The sequence below is a fragment of the Polypterus senegalus genome, chromosome 6 (genome assembly GCF_016835505.1).
Source record: "Polypterus senegalus isolate Bchr_013 chromosome 6, ASM1683550v1, whole genome shotgun sequence".
Taxonomy (NCBI): Eukaryota; Metazoa; Chordata; class Cladistia; order Polypteriformes; family Polypteridae; genus Polypterus; species Polypterus senegalus.
In genome coordinates, this window is record NC_053159.1 from 192,475,747 (window position 1) to 192,496,698 (window position 20,952).

At 44.1% G+C, this 20,952-nt stretch overlaps 1 protein-coding gene across 2 annotated transcripts in view; it reads right to left on the reverse strand.

Annotated features, from left to right (window-relative positions):
- nbeal1 (neurobeachin-like 1) overlaps positions 1-20,952 on the reverse strand; it is a 128,139-nt gene that overhangs the window by 100,526 nt on the left and 6,661 nt on the right. For both annotated transcript variants that reach the window (XM_039757802.1, XM_039757801.1), the window contains exon 3: positions 664-755. In XM_039757802.1, coding sequence (XP_039613736.1) covers positions 664-755 — 92 coding nt within the window. The remainder of the gene's footprint in view (positions 1-663; positions 756-20,952) is intronic.

Genomic DNA, 20,952 nt, shown 5'->3' on the forward strand with positions numbered 1-20,952 from the left:
TGCTCAATGCGGAAATCCCAAACCCAAAATGGAGCTGAACACGTGCCCTATTTAAGTGACACAGCGCTAAGCAGCCCACCCTCCAAGTCCCCAATCTATGCTGTCTTACACAAGTGGACTCAGCCAATCTGCACACACGTGCGCCAGCCTCAGGATCCTGTTTGCTCTGCCCACACAGAGGCAGCTCTTCAATGCCCGGCGTGCCAGCAGCACTTTCTAATCCCTAGGACTAATCCGCACACAGAGGAGATTTTCAGGGAACTCACAATGAACAATTCCCGCCTAAACCTTCTGTCAATCCTAGCAGCTGTAAATCCGAATGGAGTCACTCGTCTCACAACGTGCTCTCACAAACGGTCACTTGACTGGCTAAGCTCTCTGTGACTCGCTCACCACCTTCAGCAGAGGCCAACTTGAGCATCCCACTCCGAAATCGAAAAGATGTCGAAAGATCAACCGACAGACGCTAAAAGAAGAGCAAAGAGACAGAACAAGACCTGGAGTGCTGGATTCGGACAAAAGGACGCAAGAGGATGTAATGGAAGTGAAGAGAAGACAAGGAGTGCCGCTCTCCAGAGAGAAGAGCAGTCAGAGAAGTTCACATGGATAATGAGGAGGAGGACGAACACAGCGACATGGGGGAGGGGGCATCTGCATCCATACCTCGTGGGTGGCTTCTCGAAGTCCACATCCAGGCACTTCTCGTAGGCGCCAACATAGATCTCCAGCCAGAGCTTCAGATACCCAGCGTCTTTCTGCAGGGAGAGAACGGTGTCAGCAGCACAGTAGGTGTCCAGTGGGAAGCTGCCATTCGTACCCGGGCATCACTCCTCGGCAACAGGGATGCCAAGGTGTGTGCTCAGATGTGTGCCATGCGTACCAACACTAACAGTCTGTACACATGGCAATCATGCACCATGATGAGTAAGCAGGAAACTTCCTGACCCCTAAACTGCGGCGTGTTGAATCTCGATGTGTTATTGTTCGACCAGAACTCCTCCACCACTCACCATTTTCTTGTATTAAATTGTTCTTTCATTTTTTTACCTGAACGTCTTATTTCGTTCTGTTATCGACGGTCTCTCTCCGCCGAGTGTCGGGTCTTTTGTAATTTATCGGTGCCATTTTCTCAGAGTCATGGTGTTCTACTTTGAATTTCGTTAATTTGGTTTTCTTGTTAGTTAATTGTTTTGTAAATGTTAAACTGTGGGGACCCCCACTAGTTTAATGATCTTACTTCCATATTTTCTTGACCATGTAATTTATTATTTAATTTGTCATTTATTGTGTTCATTGTAAATCAATCTCTCTGTTGTGATTGGCTCTTATATTGAATTTTACTAGCGTCTCCTTGAAAGGTTTGGGTCAATTAATGCACCACAGTAGGAAGTGTTTATCAAGCCTGGCCGCTGGTGGGTCGCGGGTCATCACTTGACGACTGTAGTCGATATCCCACTGCTTTGATGATCATTTTGATTCATACCCCCGGTGGGACTTTTGCAAATTTATTAAAAATAAAAAAAACTGAGAAAGCACATGTACATAAGTATTCACAGCCTTTGCCATGAAGCTCCAAATTGAGCTCAGGTGCATCCTGTTTCCCCCAATTATCCTTGAGATGTTTAATTGGAGTCCACCTGTGGTCAATTCAGTTGATGTGACATGATTTGAAAGGCACACACCTGTCTATAGAAGGTCCCACAGTTGACAATTCATGTCAGAGCACAAACCAAGCATGAAGTTAAAGGAATTGTCTGTAGACCTCCGAGACAGGATTGTCTCGAGGCACAAATCTGGGGAAGGTTACAGAAAAACTTCTGCTGCTTTGAAGGTCCCAATGAGCACAGTGGCCTCCATCATCTGTAAGTGGAAGAAGTTCAAAACCACCAGGACTCTTCCTAGAGCTGGCCGGCCATCTAAACTGAGCGATCGGGGGAGAAGGGCCTTAGTCAGGGAGGTGACCAAGAACCCGATGGTCACTCTGTCAGAGCTCCAGAGGTCCTCTGTGGAGAGAGGAGAACCTTCCAGAAGGACAACCATCTCTGCAGCAATCCACCATTCAGGCCTGTAAGGTAGAGTGGCCAGACGGAAGCCACTCCTTAGTAAAAGGCACATGGCAGCCCGCCTGGAGTTTATAAAAGGCACCTGAAGGACTCTCAGACCATGAGAAACAAAATTCTCTGGTCTGATGAATCAAAGATTTAACTCTTTGGTGTGAATGCCAGGCGTCACGTTTGGAGGAAACAAGGCACCGCTCATCACCAGGCCAATACCATCCCTACAGTGAAGCATGGTGGTGGCAGCATCATCATGTGGGGATGAACTGGGAGACTAGTCAGGATAAAGGGAAAGATGACTGCAGCAATGTACAGAGACATCCTGGATGAAAACCTGCTCCAGAGCGCTCTTGACCTCAGACTGGGGCGACGGTTCATCTTTCAGCAGGACAACGACCCTCAGCACACAGCCAAGATATCAAAGGAGTGGCTTCAGGACAACGCTGTGAATGTCCTTGAGTGGCCCAGACTTGAATCCGATTGAACATCTCTGGAGAGATCTTAAAATGGCTGTGCACCGACGCTTCACCTCCAACCTGATGGAGCTTGAGAGGTGCTGCAGAGAGGAATGGGCGACACTGGCCAAGGATAGGTGTGCCAAGCTTGTGGCATCATGTTCAAAAAGACTTGAGGCTGGAATTGCTGCCAAAGGTGCATCGACAAAGTATTGAGCAAAGGCCGTGAATACATACGGACATGGGATTTCTCAGTTTTTTTATTTTGGATAAATTTGCAAAAACCTCAAGTAAACTTTTTTCACATTGTCATTATGGGGTGTGTGTGTAGAATTCTGAGGAAAAAAATGAATTTAATCCATTTTGGAATAAGGCTGTAACATAACAAAATGTGGAAAAAGTGATGAGCTGTGAATACTTTCCGGATGCACTGTACATTGTGGTACAGCTGCTAGGTGTAACCGGTGGTTTCTAGGAGGCTTTCCCCCAGTAGTCACTGGCAAATCTGTCATCATCATGACACTCTATAAAAAACTGCCATTGTGGTCATCTTGCTGTCCAACTTGGTGGCTTCCTAAACAGACCTGTTGCGTGTTTTGTCAGAGGTTTATTTTATTTTGTTTCAGACGTCACTTTCCTCATCACTCAGTTTTACTGCCCAGCTCCTTGTTAAGACACTCAGGGTTTTGTTCTTGTGCCTCCTTTTTCGAGCACAATCTCAGTTCACTTCCCGGTCCTCTCGACTTAAGTCTGCACACCACCAGGCTGGCATTTCCTGTTTATGACGTCTGTCAATATTTCCAGAAGTATCTAGTTAACATTATTTTAGCAAATAAATGCTTGTGCTTTGCAGATTTGGAGCATACGCCTGGATAACTGATGTGTGGATTCTCATAACGTAATGTTTTTTCAATTTCAATTTGTCACCATTCTGTCATAAATATTCTTATCTCCATTCTATATGAAAACACAAGATTAAAACATTTTTTAGTCCTCTCTACAAAGTACAGGGGGTAAGTAACACATACAAAAATTGTAATTTTTGGGTGAAGTAGTCTTTTAACAAGCACCTGGTGTTTCTATGTGGTGAGGCCAGTTAGCGTCAAGGCCTCTACACAGACAAGCCCGTCTTCGGGTGCTACAACGTTTAGAACAAACCAATTACAAACAACAATGGCATGTATACTCGCATTTAAGTTCTCCCGTGGATAAGTCAGGCCTTGATTTTACCGTATAAGTTCTGGTATTTTATAACGTCGGTCGTATAAGTCAAATGTGGAAAACTCACACTATTGGTCCAACAGATTACGATATGCTAACGGCCACCTAAGAGCAACCACGGAACACAAGGCCTTTTTTTTGTTCTTTGTATTGTGCCTACATGACCGCACGGTAATACCCAAACTATTCCGAAGCTACGTTTGCACTGTTTTGTGTTTTTTGTATCTCACACCCTCATACACCTTTATAGTAAGACCATCCCTTATCTACGGTGGAGTGTTCGATTAAAAGAAAATGTGAAGTTGGTTTTAAATTAAACGTCGTTGAAGTGGCAAAAGAAATTGGTAACTGCGCTGCTGCAACAAAATTGAATGTGTCTGAGAAACTGATGAGAGACTGGAGGAGGCAAGAAGATGTCAAAAAAAAAAAAATTTGAGGTCACATATAAGTTGGGGTCCGATTTTATGATCAATTTTTCGGTTTTCAAGACCTGATTTATACGCAAATATATACGTTAACTCCAAATTAGCAATTTTTTGCAATTTGGGGGAAAACTGCTGTGGCATTAATGTAACAAAGGAAAAGCTCGGGACCCTGCTGCTTTTATTCAATTATTTTTGTTCAAATACTGCAAATTGTTCCTTTGGTGTTGTTAGGGTGTGAAAGATCCCGTGGTAATCTGGTGATTTTTATGTCTGCCATTTCAGTTATGTGAAAGCATTTGCCAAAGTTCAATACGAAGTGCTAGTAGAGGCGCTGAATGGGAAAGAGAGAGTCAATCACGACTCTGCATTGGGATCAGCGAGCAGACAAACGCAATGACGAAACAATCGGCGAACGTGGAGTACGCCAAGGCCGTAACTTGTCACTGGATCATTTCTCGCTTTATACAGAGACGATTATGAAGGCATTAGAGTTAGCGGCGTGATCGTCAGTAATATTCACAGTATGCCGATGATCCTGCAATCGCTGCAGACTCCGTAACAACACTTCAGGGGTTTCTTGATGTTGTGGTAAGTAAGGAGATGAAAAAAAAAAAAAAAAAATTGAAGTGTCATATTTTTGAACGGGCGTATAAGTCGAAGTCTGATCTTATGGTCGATTTTTCTTATCGTTTTCTTATACGCGAGTATATATGGTACTTCCATTGCACGTTTTCAAGGAGAATGTGTCTCAAAAGGTTTCTTGGCTAACAAAACAGGCAACAGAAAAATATAACAAATACACGATAAAAATCACACATCAAAGGCCTCAATGGGTGTTAGCAGGCCCGGCTTGACAAGAACCCATCCTTATACACTATAAAGGCACAAAAAAAACTCGTACAAGAAAAAAAGAAAGAAATCGGCAGCAGGGCAAATCGAAGGAAAAAACCTCATCCCCTTCCAGGCAGGGTGGGCATGCAGTGGGTGCCAAAGCAGGGCGAGTACATGGCAGATAACACTAAGGCAGGCATACAGAATATCAGCAGTTCTTGGCCTTTCTGGTGTCGTGACTCACTTCATCCCATGGTGTGGTCTTTGTGGGGATTTTGGTTAATCGTGTACAATTAAGGAGGGGCAGAAATCAAGTGAGATCGCTCATCAAGTGAGACCCCCAATGCAAGACCCACTAGCACTATAAACAACAGCAGCAACTCATGACCCACTGGTTGAGAAATGGTGCACTACATTCTACAGGGTGAGGCACAAAGGACGGACATTTTTTACAAAATCACAAAACTGTTCATTTTTTCTTACAAAGAAATTTATTGAAAGATTTGAGTTCATATTGAAATAGCATTTGACAATTTGTAGGGATGGAAATGCAGGTCTAAATGCAAAATACGCCTTACCGAACGATTACTGAGGCCAAGTTTAGAAGAATGCTTCTGAGCAGATCGACTTGGACTGCGCAGCAGGGCTAGTAAATGCGCTCCACATTTTCAGGGGTACGTGCTGTTCGTGTAGCCCCCGGCTGTCTTTTGTTCATAAGTGTACCTCGTGTACAAAGTGCTTTAACCTAACGTAGGATAGCGTTACGAGCGGGAACAGCTTTATTTCTGTGGATATTGAAATGGCAACGAAACTCACGCTGAACTGCGATAATAGATTGGTTGTTCTTGACAAAACAGTCGTACGCAAAAACGCAGTGTTCTATCATCCACAGCTCCATGGCTTCAACTAAAAAGAAAATAAAAAAATGCTAAGGCTTCGCGATCCTAACGCCACCTACTGCACATCTGTCTCTCCACCTAGTGGTGAGTTCTAAGCATTTCCAAAGACGTCCGTCCTTTCTGCCTCACCCTGTATTATTAAAGGCACAGAAAAGACTGACGGAGTCTCAGTCTCTAATGGTTTTCCATCTCAATAATTGATTACTACATCTAGAAAATGGAGTCTGTCACGGACACTTTGTGTTGTTTCATTTTAGGAATAAAGTCAAGGAGTTCTAACAGTACATAACACGAGAATGTGACGCCAATGCAGCACAGTACAACCCATATTTCCAGGTTAAATTTAAGACTCCTTTGAATGCCTCACTCTAAACCCTGGCCACAGACGTCACCAATAAGTATTTAAATAACATCTTTAATCGGGCAATAATCAATTAAAACTATTTAAATATATATATATATATATATATATATATATATATATATATATATATATATATATATATATATATATATATATATATCTCATATCTATACTAATAAAAGGCAAAGCCCTCACTGACTGACTCATCACTAATTCTCCAACTTCCCGTGTAGGTAGAAGGCTGAAATTTGGCAGGCTCATTCCTTACAGCTTCCTTACAAAAGTTAAGCAGGTTTCATTTTGAAATTCTACATAGCGGTCATAGCGTCGATAATGGTGACAACGTCCGCCATATTGAACTTTCTTATTTATGGCCCCATCTTCACGAAATTTGGTAGGCGGCTTCCCTCGCTAACGAAACCGATGTACTTACTTATTTCAATGGTAGGACGCCACTGTCGGCCGCCATATTGAACTTTCCAACGTCACTAATTTTCCAACTTCCCGTGTAGGTTGAAGGCTGACCCCATCTTCCCGAAATTTGGTAGGTGGCTTCCCTGCGCTAACCAAAACCGATGTACGTACTTATTTCGGTGGTATGACACCACTGTCGTCCGCCATATTGAATTTTCCAAAAGTCACTAATTCTCTAACTTCCCGTGTAGGTAGAATGCTGAAATTTGGCAGGCTCATTCCTTACAGCTTACTTAAAAAAGTTGGGCAGGTTTCATTTCGAAATTTTACGCATAACGGTCAACAACGTCCACCATGTTGAACTTTCTTATTTATGGCCCCATCTTCACGAAATTTGGTAGGTGGCTTCCCTGCGCTAACCAAAACCGATGTACGTACTTATTTCAGTGGTATGATGCCACTGTCGGCCGCCATATTGAAGTTTTCAACGGTCTTTGTTACTTATGGGCCCATCTTCAAGAAATTTGGTACACGGGTTCCCAACGCTAACTGAATCCTACTTACGTACATATATGCGTCCATAGCCTGCAGCTCGGTCACCGTGTGAGGCGTTGGGTCCCCATCCCAACGCCTCCCGTTGTTGGCTGCCTGCCTATATAAGGCCGTCCGTCGCTCCGGTCTCTACATTCCCTTCCTTGCCGCCACGGATTCACGTCTCCCTGCTGATAACTACAGCCTTTTTATTTAATCCACGGCTTCTCCGCTGTTTTATTGTTCATTTATTACAATTATAGTTATTGTGTAGGTATTTTAGACTTACTTTACATTGTTCAGGTACCCATTTCCTTTATCACTCCAACCATACTCCTATTAACATGTCTATCGAGGTGATCACCATCGATCAAAGAACTGTCACTTAGCGACTGGTTTCCATGCCCGGAGATGGCACCTGCCTTTTCCATTCTCTTTGTTACATATTGCACGGCCATATCAGGCTCACTCTTGATATCCATTGTGTCTTATGTATTGAATGACTGGACAGGTTCAAGGTGTGGACTGATGACGGTACAGGAGATAATTAGACTACACAGGAGCACTAGAAGAGTGAAATGCTTACGCCCTTCACCTATGGATCTGCATGTGAGTTGATGGCTGCCGCTGAATTGTTCGGTTGTTGCTTTCAAGTGTACCGAAATGGCCAAATATTTTACACCTTTCGACAACCGCCAATGCCTCTTAAATATCTTAGATTCACAGGTGACGATTTCAGTAGTGGACACTTTGATGTTTATGAATGTTTAAACTCTCAAAAGCTGGATGTGAAGTTATCAATGAAACCGGTTGTGTGCTTACAACGCTTGACAGATGCCGAATGTCACTTCAACACAAGTCCTACAAATACTGTCGTCATTGAAACAAACCATGAAACTCAAACCGATTATGACAGCAGCAATCCAAGCTGTGAGATTTGAGACAAGATTACTGTTCACATGGCCAACTGTACGTTACATGCTCAGAGTAAGCTCAGCGCACAGCTTGGTCAGATTACAACCGGAGGGCCGAACTGACAATGTGGTTTACAAGGAGATCCTTAACAAATAATTATTGGTATATTTTCCATCAGTTTAAAAAGGTTTAATTTTCTTCTTAATAAATATTTTAAGGCAGTACTTGTATTTTGCTATATATTTATAAAAGCCAAATACCACTGACTCACTCATCACAAAATCTCCCAAACCGTGAGGACTTGAGACTTGAAATTTGAAATGTAGGTTACCCTTGGCCCATAGCTGCTCGCTAAGAAACGGTTTAAAAAATTTTGTGGTCCAAGTACATTCTGTCTGTATGTCTGTCCGCTTTTCACGAGAGAAATACTGAAGAGATTTAGATCGGGTTGTTTTCTATACTTTGCTTGAACTTTCCGGTTGATTTTGCGACTTCTCACTTGCAATACCGATGTATTTATGCAAATCCAGCAGAGTGACTGTGGGCCAAGAGCAGGGGGGGCGGGGCCTTCCTCATTTACTCGCCAGCCTCTGTTCGAGTCGCTCTACCTCCCGCCATGTGTTGGAGTGCACCTCACCTCTGCTTAGCTAGTGATACCGGTTTGTTCAGCGGACATCATCATCTAGAGATTGTTAAGGAGTAACATTCGACTTTTTTGAGAGAAAGAAAGAGAGAGAGATCAGAGCTACATGTGTTTTAGAAGGTACCTACTCATTGGTAGAGATGTCAAGGCCATGTACTTTTCTCCCTATGTGGAGAACGCTCTCCAGTCAGAGCTGAACACGATCAGATACAGTGCCAACGTCTATTGATTTGTAAAGTTTGTCCTGTTTCATTACTATGTGGGCACAGCCACTGGGGTACAGCTAGTAATTAATAAAAGAATAAATACAATCAAATAATCTAATTAATAAAAACACAGAACTACCTGAAAAATTAATTAAAACTATGAAGAAAGGCAAATAGTTACTAATTACAACTAAAGAAGCTAACAAATAAGCAAAACTAATAAAGAACCAAAAGGGATCAAACAAAACAGAGATTTAACATACAAAGAAACCCAAAAAAACCAAAAAAGAAACGTTTTTAAAAATACACTCTCCCCTAGTTGTTCCGTGCTCTGGGTGTCCTGGCCGGCAAGGGCTCCAGCCATCCGCCACAGTGTGCGTGTGTGTGTGTGTGTGTGGTAACCCTGGAGGACATTTATAGCACACGCTACCTCAGGAAAGCCACCAGCATCTGCATGGACTCCACTCAGCCATGTGCCACAGTCTATTTGAACTTCTCCCATTCATCAAACACTTCACAGCCTCTCCTGCATGGACCCCCGAGGCTCACAAACAGTTTCACCCCAAGAGCTATAAACGCACTCAATCAGCCCATCGAGTGCTCCGGTAGAACTGTTTGTACTTAGAATTACAATCACCTCTCAGGAAACCTCACTCCACCTGTAATACTGCACAACCTGAGCCACTTTAGGAACCATTTGCACTATCTGCACTGTATGACAAGTATACTGTACTTACACTTCCATATTGTATATTTGTTCATTTTATTTTACCTTCATTATATCATTTTATATGAAAATAAGTTTATGGGTGAGTTGCATATTAAATCTCATTGCCCGATACAATGACAATAAAGGAATTCAATTCAACAGAAGAGAGCACCGCGTATTTACAGATGAAGACGACTGACTTCAAAGTCAATTTAGATTTCCAAGAGATATCCTCGTGGAGTTGTGTGCCATTGCAATACTAGGACTTCATACTTGATATGATTTTTATGATGAAACTAGCAAAATACCCGCGCTTCGCAGAGGCGAAGTACTGCCTTAAAATTTTTATTAAGAAGAAAATTAAACCTTTTTAAACTGAGGGAAAATATACCAATAATTATTTAAGGATCTCTTTGTGTACCACATTGTGAGTTCGGCCCTCCGGTTGTAATATGACCAAGCTGTGCGCTGAGCTTACTCTGAGCATGTAACATACAGTTGGCCATGTGAACAGTAATCTTGTCTCAAATCTCACAGCTTGGATTGCTGCTGTCATAATCGGTTTGAGTTTCATGGTTTGTTTCAATGACGACAGTATTTGTAGGACTTGTGTTGAAGTGACATTCGGCATCTGTCAAGCGTTGTAAGCACACAACCGGTTTCATCGATAACTTCACATCCAGCTTTTGAGAGTTTAAACATTCATAAACATCAAAGTGTCCACTACTGAAATCGTCACCTGTGAGTCTAAGATGTTTAAGAGGCATTGGCGGTTGTCCAATGGTGTAAAATATTTGGCCATTTCGGTACACTTGAAAGCGACAACCGAACAATTCAGCGGCAGCCATCAACTCACATGCAGATCCATAGGTGAAGGGCTTAAGCATTTCACTCTTCTAGTGCTCCTGTGTAGTCTAATTATCTCCTGTACCGTCATCAGTCCACACCTTGAACCTGTCCAGTCATTCAGTACAGAAGACACAATGGATATCAAGAGTGAGCCTGATATGGCCGTGCAATATGTAACACAGAGAATGGAAAAGGCAGGTGCCATCTCTGGGCATGGAAACCACTCAGTAAGTGACAGTTCTTTGATCGATGGTGATCACCTCGATAGACATGTTAATGGGGGTACGGTTGGAATGATAAAAGAAATGGGTACCTGAACAATGTAAAGTAAGTCTAAAATACCTACACAATAACTATAATTGTAATAAATGAACAATAAAACAGCAGAGAAGCCGTGGATTAAATAAAAAGGCTGTAGTTATCAGCAGGAGGCGTGAATCCCGTGGCGAAGCAAGGAAGGGAATGTAGAGACCGGAGCAACGGACGGCCTTAATTACGTAGGTAGCCAACAACGTGGGAGGCTTTGGGAAGTTTTAGTTTAGTTTTAGTTTTGTTAGTAAGCTGTAAGGAATGAGCTGCCAAATTTCAGCCTTCTACCTACATGGGAAGTTGGAGAATTAGTGATGAGTGAGTGAGGGCTTTGCCTTTTATTACTATAGATTTACACCGGCTGTTACAGACTGAAGTCAAATGTATGTTTTTATTCTAAAATAGTAAGAATAAGAGCAGCTCACTTCTCAAAACAGACTTGTCCGGGATCAAACCCATGAAGTTTTGATTACCAGTGTGACAGATAGGGGGCGCCATCGCTCCCTTGAACCCTCAGATAATTTTCCAGACACCAGGTAAAAGTTCAATGATTGACTTTTTTGAACTGTGCACAGTGCACAAAGCACCCTCCTCTCCACAATACTCATAAATTGAACAATACACTACAATAAACCACCCAGCCACCGAGCTCAGCTCGTCATCTGGGAGTTCCCACAGTCCTTTTATAGTTCCTGACCTAGAAGTGTTTCCCATCCTTCAGTCCATGATTCCTTATCACTTACAGGTCAGATAAAAAGTCCTTTTCTTCACCCCAGAAGTACGCCATCTCTCCTGTCGCTGTGACTAAGACACACTCCTGGGTTACAGGGCACAAACGACTCTCTGGGCCTTCCTGCAGCATCCTCTGTTGGCCCCTGTGGTATCCAGCAGGGCTGTAGAGGAAAACACCATTGTCCATGATTCCCTGCTAGTATCCGGGGCACCTCCATGCTGCAGGGAGAGCTCCATCTGGCGGCCTGGGGGTATTGGCTGGGATGAAAAGCCGGCCATGGACCACACCAGTCAACAGTTGATACCGCTGTACCACTGACGCGGTCGTAGCAAATGTGTGTCAATGTCGCACCCTAACACGGTTTCTTTTTCTGCCGTTATATTTTTGAATAAAAGCACACTTGTTCTATTTGTACCTTTTGTGAAAGTGTTTCTTTGATATTTGGAATTCAGGCTTAACACATTATACACTTCATGTCTACATTTTGTCAATTATTCCTAAAACATGAAAAGGTTTCTGTTTTAACGATGTGTTTACTATGCATAGATTGTTGTAGACACGGAACATACCTGAAATGCATGTTCCAAATAACGATATAGTATTTATAAAAGGTGTCATTTTGCTTGACTTCTCACTCTATACAACTCCAATCAACTGACACGCTGGTAAACAGACTTGAGCTGAGAAAACTGTGCGGGGTGGGGGATGTGATAGTAGGCTGCTTGCTGCTTATCAACACATTTAAACGACAAAAGACGCTGATGGAGAGGTGCGATGCGATTTAAGGTGGGACAGATCTACGAGTTTTTTCGTAGGCTCTGGTAATTCTAGTGTTAATGCATTTCTTCATGAAAATGATATCAAGTACATGTATGTAATGTATTCTGTGTGGCAGTCACTGTCAGCACGCTCCTGTTGGTGTAAGAGAAAGCCCATTTAAGAAGCACTGGCTGAATCAGGGAACACTTAGAATACAAAGCATTTAATGTGCTGCGTTAGTTACGATGGGTTTTGAGAAACTCCAGTAAATTACACACCGATTTTAAGATGAAGTTTACAACATTCCACTTTAATGACAAAATAAAGCTACGAGATTCAAGTTGAAATTTCAAGATTAAAGTGGACACAGACCTTTGTTTCTTCACCGTGTCCCCATTTTTCTTTTTTTTTTTCTCTGTGGCCCCAATACGCTTCCGTACGGCACTCAGACACTCACTTGCCTTTTCACTTCGACTTTGACATCTGAGCAATTCTTCTTTTAAGTTCTTCTTTTTTATATATGCTTTTACCATTTTTTTAACAAAACAATGAATGGAAGGGGCTACAGTATTTATGTTGATTTGCATATTCAAATACAGGGAGTCCTTGGGTTACGACACAGTTCCGTTTCTACAACAGTGATGTAACCTGAATTTTGGTGTAAGTCGAAACACACCGTAGCCTAAGTCACTTACCTATCCTAACACATTTGAAAAATCATAATCTAGAACATAAAAATACAACTAAGCCATAGAAAAAGGAAAAGAATATAAATACGCTGTACTGTACACTGTACTTTACTAACAGAAAAAATGAGTGTAAAAAAAAATCCTTATCTTTATTCATTCTCACGTCTCAATTTTTTAAAGATTTCATTGGATTGAGCATTGTAAACTTGAAACGTTGTCTGTCGAGACGTTGTAACCCAAGGACCCCCAGTATGCAAACTTCTGGGAGGAGTCAGGGTGTGGCTGCAGGCACATGGATGTGTGTTACAATTCACGTTGACTAGGATTTCTAAAGGGAAAGTGTGTGGAACTTTGCTTATGCAGTTTTTAAGCAACTGAATTTCTTTTGTGCGTACGTACATTTCTGTTTTTGTCCGTACGCCATGTTTTAGTGCAAATTCTACGTACAGCGTTATACACGAGACCCCAGGACTGTGCCAACGGGCTGTACAGCACCAACGCTGCACCGACATCCATCTGTCTCACATCACAGTCGACAAACGAGATGGGTCGCGATCGTGGTAACCTTCACTCTGATTGGCCAAATCAACTAATACTGCCACCCTTAAGTTACAGAAAAAGGTATTTATCCTCTTGACCTTTCATTCAAAAATATTAACAAAAAATATACAAATTATGAAGCCTACACTTTAAACTGTATGCACAATAATGGAAATACAAAACTTTGTGAAAGTAGTCATCCCTGTTCTTGAGTGATTTGCCATTTTTGCAATTTCCACTTATAACACTTTAATTTGTACTGAATCGCTGCCATGGACTGCCATCTTCACCGTAAGTCGGACCAAACCTGAGCAGCACGCCAAGTTCATTACCATCAGCTGAACTGTTTTGCTCTGATAACACACTTTTGGTTTTGCGCTCCACTCCCTCCTGTTCTTGATAGAAATTATGAAAGGCCTCAGGGGTGGAGATTTGAGCTTATACCAACAGTAATTCACGTTCATGAACTTGGACTCGGCCATTTTGGTTTTGTTCCTCCAATCACAAATCCCTTAAGAGCAACAAAACCAAGGAAATGGTGACTGACTTTTGACGCACCAAAGACCTTCTACAGTATGTCCGGTCCCTGTTCAGGGAGTGGGTGTAGAGGTGGTGCACATCTACAAGTACTTGGGGGTCCACATCAATGACAGATTGGACTGGTCAGGAACACAATAGGAACTGCAAAAGAAAGGGCACAGCAGACTCATTTACCTTAAGAGTGACATCCTTTACATCTACAAGTCTGTGATGGCCAGTGGGATGTGCTGGGCTGGTCACGTCACTTCATGAGAGGACCACCAAATCAACAAGCTAATGTGCCATGATGACCAACACTGCACATCCTCTCTCTGTCTCTCTCTCTCTCTCTGACACTGAAACGCAGGGAACTTTGAGTGTCAAGAAACATGACTGGGGGTCCTTTATGCCAACGTCAATATGTCTGTATAGCACCTAACAAGTCAGGAGATTCCTTTCTTTTTATATTTTCTTCGTTTTAAGTCATTCTGGTGTATGTCGAGACCATAACATGTGTGTTGTTACGCATGTGAACATAGAAGACAACCGAAGGGCTCTGGTAACGGCAATTCTACCACTTTTCCAGGGGTTGGCGCTGTGCACTAAATGCCTCCCTCTGCAGACTGGCTGAATGACAGCTAGAATGCCTCTGACGTGACTCTCAGGTTCTGCCCACCTGCCCTTCCTGTCAGGTGGTCTCAAAACTGGTAGATCCGCCATCTTGGGACAGTTTTGTTTTGAACTCGCATCTGCAGAGACGACTCCACAATAATTGTGTGACACTTTTTTTTTTTTTTTTAATACATATACACAGGGTGCCCTGCTTGGCACCCCAACTCTCAATCATTGTCCTCTCCTTCTTTTACAGTGTGCATGTATTTACAATTTTTATATTTTTAATCTACCTACCTATCTATTTATTTTATGAGCTTCTATAAAAAGCTAAATATCCCCCCAGGATAAATAGATAAGTAAAGTTCTAGCTGTCTAAAATGATCCTGAAGCGAATAACTGCCACTCCCACTGCCACTGCCCCCGGCTCCCAGCTGTTTCAGCCCCGTCAGTCTGCACACACGCGTGCTGCCCGGCTGCTCCACAAGTCCCCGCCTGGGGTCCGAGGTGACCCGACTGCCACCCAATCCTCCAGCTCTGTCATGGTCCATCCGAAGCTCATCATTTTTTAATCATGCTTTGAGTGTGCCAGTTATAATGCAAAGCTGTGGCAAGATGGGCAAGGTTGGGGGGTACTAACGCGAGGTGCATAGTACACTACTGTTTTAGTAATATGGCTTTTCAATAATTTTTTCGTACCCGTGTACTGCGCCACACTAACCTAGAGGCCCATGTCTTGTCACACTGGCATGCACAAGTGTCCAACTTAGATCTGATGCCGGCCCCACACTGCCCTTGTCTTTACCAGCCACCTGCCAGCTTGGCACCCCCTCTCAGCCTCACACACACAAAGGAAAAACCAAAAACAAGTGTGCCGCTCAGCTCCGGGGTGATCAAGCAAGCCTCAAAAGCATCCGAGATTATAGAGTGGCACACTGGGGGGACGAAGCCCAGCCCGTGGGTTGGCCGATACATTTGTGTCTTAGGAGCTTGGGGAGGGCTGGGAAATGTCCAGCTGCAGCCTGGTGCTGGCTGGTCCTCGACAAACAAGCATGCGGGTGGCATACTTCACATTCTTGTCATCACAGCCATGCGATACGCCCGCCCATATGAGCAGGGCATACCTGTTTGGTAACGTGCATTCCCAGAATTCCTCTCTGCAACCCAGTGATTTTAATCTGATGCCTGTGGGTCAGAGGGCACGAGAAGGAGGAGGAGATGCCGGCTGCCACAAGCTGCCGAATTCCACCGCAATGAGAAGAGGCTTAAGCAGCAGTCCAGACGGGCGCACATCTGGCTGTCTCGCTCACTGACATTACCTCACTGCCACCGACAAGAAAGTCCCCTTCACTGCCACTTCCTGGCAGACTGAGGGCCCAGCCCAGTGCCAGCCTCAATGTGCGTGTCCTCCCACGGCCTGCAGATAGCAGTGCCAGGACAATAAAGCTTCAAATACAAGGGAAGGACAGAAGCCTCCAAATGCCCCCCGCAACCTACATACCCAAAAAGTGAGGAGCAGACAGCCGTGCCAGCTCACAGATAATCTTTCAACACAGAGCAGCAGGATGGTGGTGTCTACCTGCAGAAAAACTGGTGGCTGGTGTTGCCCACTCATACCTACACAGTACCAAACACTAGGAGCTGACAGTGGTGCCAACACTCACAAATACTCGGACAAGGAGGGGGTGCCAATACTCAGAAAACCTCATAGCACTCTACTCGGGGGGCCTGACAGTGTGCCAGTCCCTACAGAACTTCTCAGCATGTATAACAACGCCCAGTCCGGTGTAAAGCACCACGTGAACACTTTATTAGTCAATAAAGTCCAAAGTGTGACAAGCAGGGAGGTCACTAACGCTACACACTGTGACTGACAGATGTCATGTCCCCATACCTCGTGTGTCAAACCCAGCTGCCCAAATCCTACATGCTTCCCCACCCCCAAATGTGGCTTAAAATCTAGACTGGCACCAGACCACTAAGTGGCAGTCAGCCTGGGGCTTTCCAGTTATTTTCTGCCTTTACTTCCTTGTGCAGGCCGCATTGTCGTCCTCCTCCTCCTCCATGTGTCTAACGCTTAATGACAAAGGCAGCCCGGGGCTACAGGAGGAGGCGGCTGCTGCTGGCGCAGTCTCGTTTAGGGCAACACGGGCACCATGCTGGCTTCTTTGCTTTGGGTGACTGTCACCACCCTGCCAGCAACGGCGGAACTAAAGCGCTCAGTCAACAGCAACATGACACAGAGGCAGGCAGGAGCAAAGGTCGAGACAAATCGCTAAGCAGCCGCAGCGGCAAAGCCCAGCGTTCCAGGACAGCTGCCAACAGGAACAGGCAACTCTGGAGCAGGAGGGCGCACTGAACAGAGGGCAGGGGCTGGCACCGCGAGAGCAACTTGGAGAGGAAAGAGGGGCTCTTAATGAGCATCTTGTATTTATTGCCACCTATGGGAAGCGCTTTAAGCTGCATTTATGTATGAAAGGCGCTAAAAATTATTACCATCAACCTCTACCATGCGGACACCAAAGACAGACAGCATGCGTGCGGAGCCGCGGTGTCACGCCGTGGTTCTCGAGGGATGCAGGTTTTCGGTGGGCCTGCGCACTAAAGTAGGGGGCGATGGCTGCTACTGCTGGTGCTGATGGGTCCGACATCTTTTTATCTTAATGAACTTGATGTTTTCAGAATTCCTCACAGTTTCTTTTTACTCCTTAGCCAGCAGGTGATTGGCTAACTCAGGGGGTGGGGTCTCCAGTCAGCCAATCGCTTTTAACAAAGCCGGTTATTTAACCGGATGGCCTCTCGTTCTGAACTGTAGAACAACAACGGCGGGCTCAGAAACATAAAATGAAGCCAAAGGTCGTCGGCATCAATTAGGGGTGATTTCTGGACATCTGGGGTTTGACGTTTATTTTTCTCCAGCTACCTTCCTGAGAAATGGAGAACTTTCTTAGGACCACCATTTCGTATCATTCGTGTCAGATGTATGGAGTAAGATCTCTGTCAAAAATAACTTGTAATAATTTAAGTCAAATTTACATTTCACACGTGAAAATTACTTGTGCGTTTCTGAAAATGATATTAAGTATATATCTCAGTATTCTAAATGTTCAGAGAGCAGGAATATCGTGAAGTGAACGTATTCTGTGCGGCGATCACTGCCTGTGGCTCTTCTCGGTGCCTCAGTTTAAGAAGCACTCAGCGATTAACAACTGGGTCGGAGAACACTTCATACAAAACACTTAATGTGCTACGAGACAGGGTTTGAGAAAGTCTAGTAAACTAAACAAAATCGATTTTAAGATGAAGTTTACAACTTTCTACTTTAATGACAAAATAAACTACGGGATTAAAGTGGAAACGTCGAGAATTAAGTCGGCATGACAACTTCAATCTCGACATACACTTTTTATTCCTCCGTAAGGTTTAATTCATTTAATTTTGTTGCTTTTATTTTGTTTTTTGCGTTTTGCCCTTTGGAGCCACTCTAAGGGCTCGTTTATACTTCACGCTCAGAACGCGTACGCGCTCGCATCATGGCTGCCACGCGTCCCCAGTATTCATTTGATGCGTCCTCTGAGCAGGTTCTCAGAAATGAACGCGGCGCGTGCGCGAGTTGCAAACAGGCAAAAAGTCGTCTGGCGCAGTGTGCTAAAAGTTGGAATGTGACGCCAGAGTCTCCGCTTACTATCGACATGTGACAGAAAGCTTTGCGGATCCTACGGGATTGACGTGTGCGCTTTGATGTTTGATGAATGGTTTGAAGTGGTGAAGCAAAATGCCGACATACAAATGCATTCGTGGTGCTTTTATATTCAAGCATCGCATATTTCCGATCGTAATGACGTGACACATTTTAAAAGCCTCACATACCATCTTCTGTGCCGTCTTTGTTTCTAGGGCTTCCTCCGAACGCATTGAATGTCTGATATTCCAACTCTCTGCACATTTAGAATCCTTAGATTTATACATGATGAAATGAATTAAAGTTTGTATGTTACATTTTACAGATAAATCCGTGAATTTGTGTAAATAATGAATACCGTTAATAATTACACACATGGGGGTGACACGGTGGCGGAGCGGTTGCGCTGCTGTCTTGCAGGGAGTCACGTCGCTGGTATTCCCTGCCTGGAGTTTCCCATGTTTTCCTGCTGGGTTTCCTCAGTGTGCTCCGGTTTCCTTCCAAAGATATGTAGATTTGGGGACACTAAAATGACAGCCTCCTATAATTCCCTAGGAATGCAAGATGTGTGACATCATCAACGCAACAAAAATGTCAACACATGCATTCATCCATCCATCCATCCAATTTTCTACTTCTTATCAGATCTGGGATGCCCAGACGTCCCTTTTCCGCAACCATCTCCTCCACTGGAGAGCTGAGGTGTTTCCCAGGCCAGCTGGGACAAATTCTCTCTCTAACATGTCCTGGGTCTGCCCCAAGGTCTCCATCTGGTTGGACAAGCAGGAAACTCAACCAGAGGAAGTCATCCAGGAGGCACCCTAATCAAACATCTGCACCACCTCAATGGACTCCTTCGAGGCAGAGGAGCAGCGGCTCTCCTTGGAGCTCCTCCTGAAGGTCTTCATTGGTCACCATCTCTCTAAGACCGAGGTCACAGTTCTCAGCTGGAGCAGGGTGGAGGGTCCTCTCCAGGATGGGGAGAAGGTGCTACTTCAAGTGGAGGGAGTTAGTATCTGAGGGTCTTGTTCATGAGTGAGGGAGAAGCGGCAGGTGGATCACAGTGGTTTCAGCAGTTACGTGGATGTTGTACTAGTCAGCCATGGTGGACAGGGAGCTCAGTCGAAAGGCACAGCTCTCGAGTCATCGGTCGATTTACGTTCCAACCCTCACCTATGGCCGTGACAGAGTAAGGTGTTGACCAAAAGAAGTACACCATGGATACAGGCCTCCTCCGCAGGGTGCCAACACATGCGTTCCCAGCTTATCTGAGTTTTGGACAATAACGGTAATTTGATGTGCCATTCTTTCCGTTGTCATACATGTGTACTTTAGGGACACCTTCACAGCTCCACCCCAGTGTGACAGGGGGCGCTGTCCTCCTAGCCTCCGCCTCTGAGAAACTGGTTTGCTGCACCACAGCTGGCACTTGTAACTGGGGCGGCTGCTCCTTTGTGAAGAGGATGACTTTCATAAGTACAGTATGGTCAGCAGGTTCTATCACGTCACTATGCCATGGTCATAAATATCAGGAATGACATTTCAAAATCTGGGGTACCTCACAAGTTTAACATAAAAAAGAAAAAAAAATAATGAAAACAAACGGCTCTGCTAAATGTTAGGAGATCTGTGGATCCACACGCCATTTGCAGTGGGTGGTCCGTACGTTATATGCGTAGGAACTTTCCCGGATTGGGGCTCTCAGGGCCTGACCAGAAATGATGTCACACTTCTTTGGGGTTTTGCCCTTTGGAGCTGCGGACGGAAAAGAGGAGTTTAGCAGCAATGTCCCCTTTAATCCCGGTTTAGGAACCACTTCCTTATCAGGAGCCCTGAAGGCGTCCCCTTGGCGTGTGTCTGACAGCACATAACTGTCCTCGGCTCTCGGACTTCTTTTAGGTTTAACAGTTATTGATTTTTGTTTGAAGGTTTCTGGTTTGGCGAAACAGCGGTTTGTCTTTTTCGGCGAGGACCCTGGATTATGTCTTGACCACGTTTTACCTCCTGATCCTAGAATCAACTTTTGTTCACAGCCTCCTGCTGACAAATAACAGGCGACAATCGGTAATTAATTAACAAAAGTCGCTGAAGGGAAATCTTCGTCCACTGCAACACTCCACTGTCTGACTTTAACAGCCCACAACACAGAGGGGGCCTGCATCACTTCCTCTGGACCCCAAAGGTTATATTGGGGGAAAACAGAAACAAATAAGGTGGGTGCCTGTGCCCCAAGGTTTCATCGATGGCTAAAGACTTAAACACCGTTTTTGGATGAAGTACAAACCTACATTTATTGAAAAGTCTGACGAAAACGTTTAAATTCACATTTTCATGAAGGATGGAGACACAAAGAATATCAAAACAGCCACAAAAACAAAAAAAAAAATCTCAAATTTCTCGTGTCGCACAACCCACCTATCAGGTGTACCGACTCATAAGAGACGGTCAAAGAAAAAGGAAAACGGACTCAAAAAAACAAAAAAGAGCAAAGATTCAAAAATCGAGTAAAAAAAAAAAAAAAAGTGGTGTTATCACAGGCGACCGACGATTTACCCAACAAGCTCAAATACCCCAAAACCGTTGAGAACAA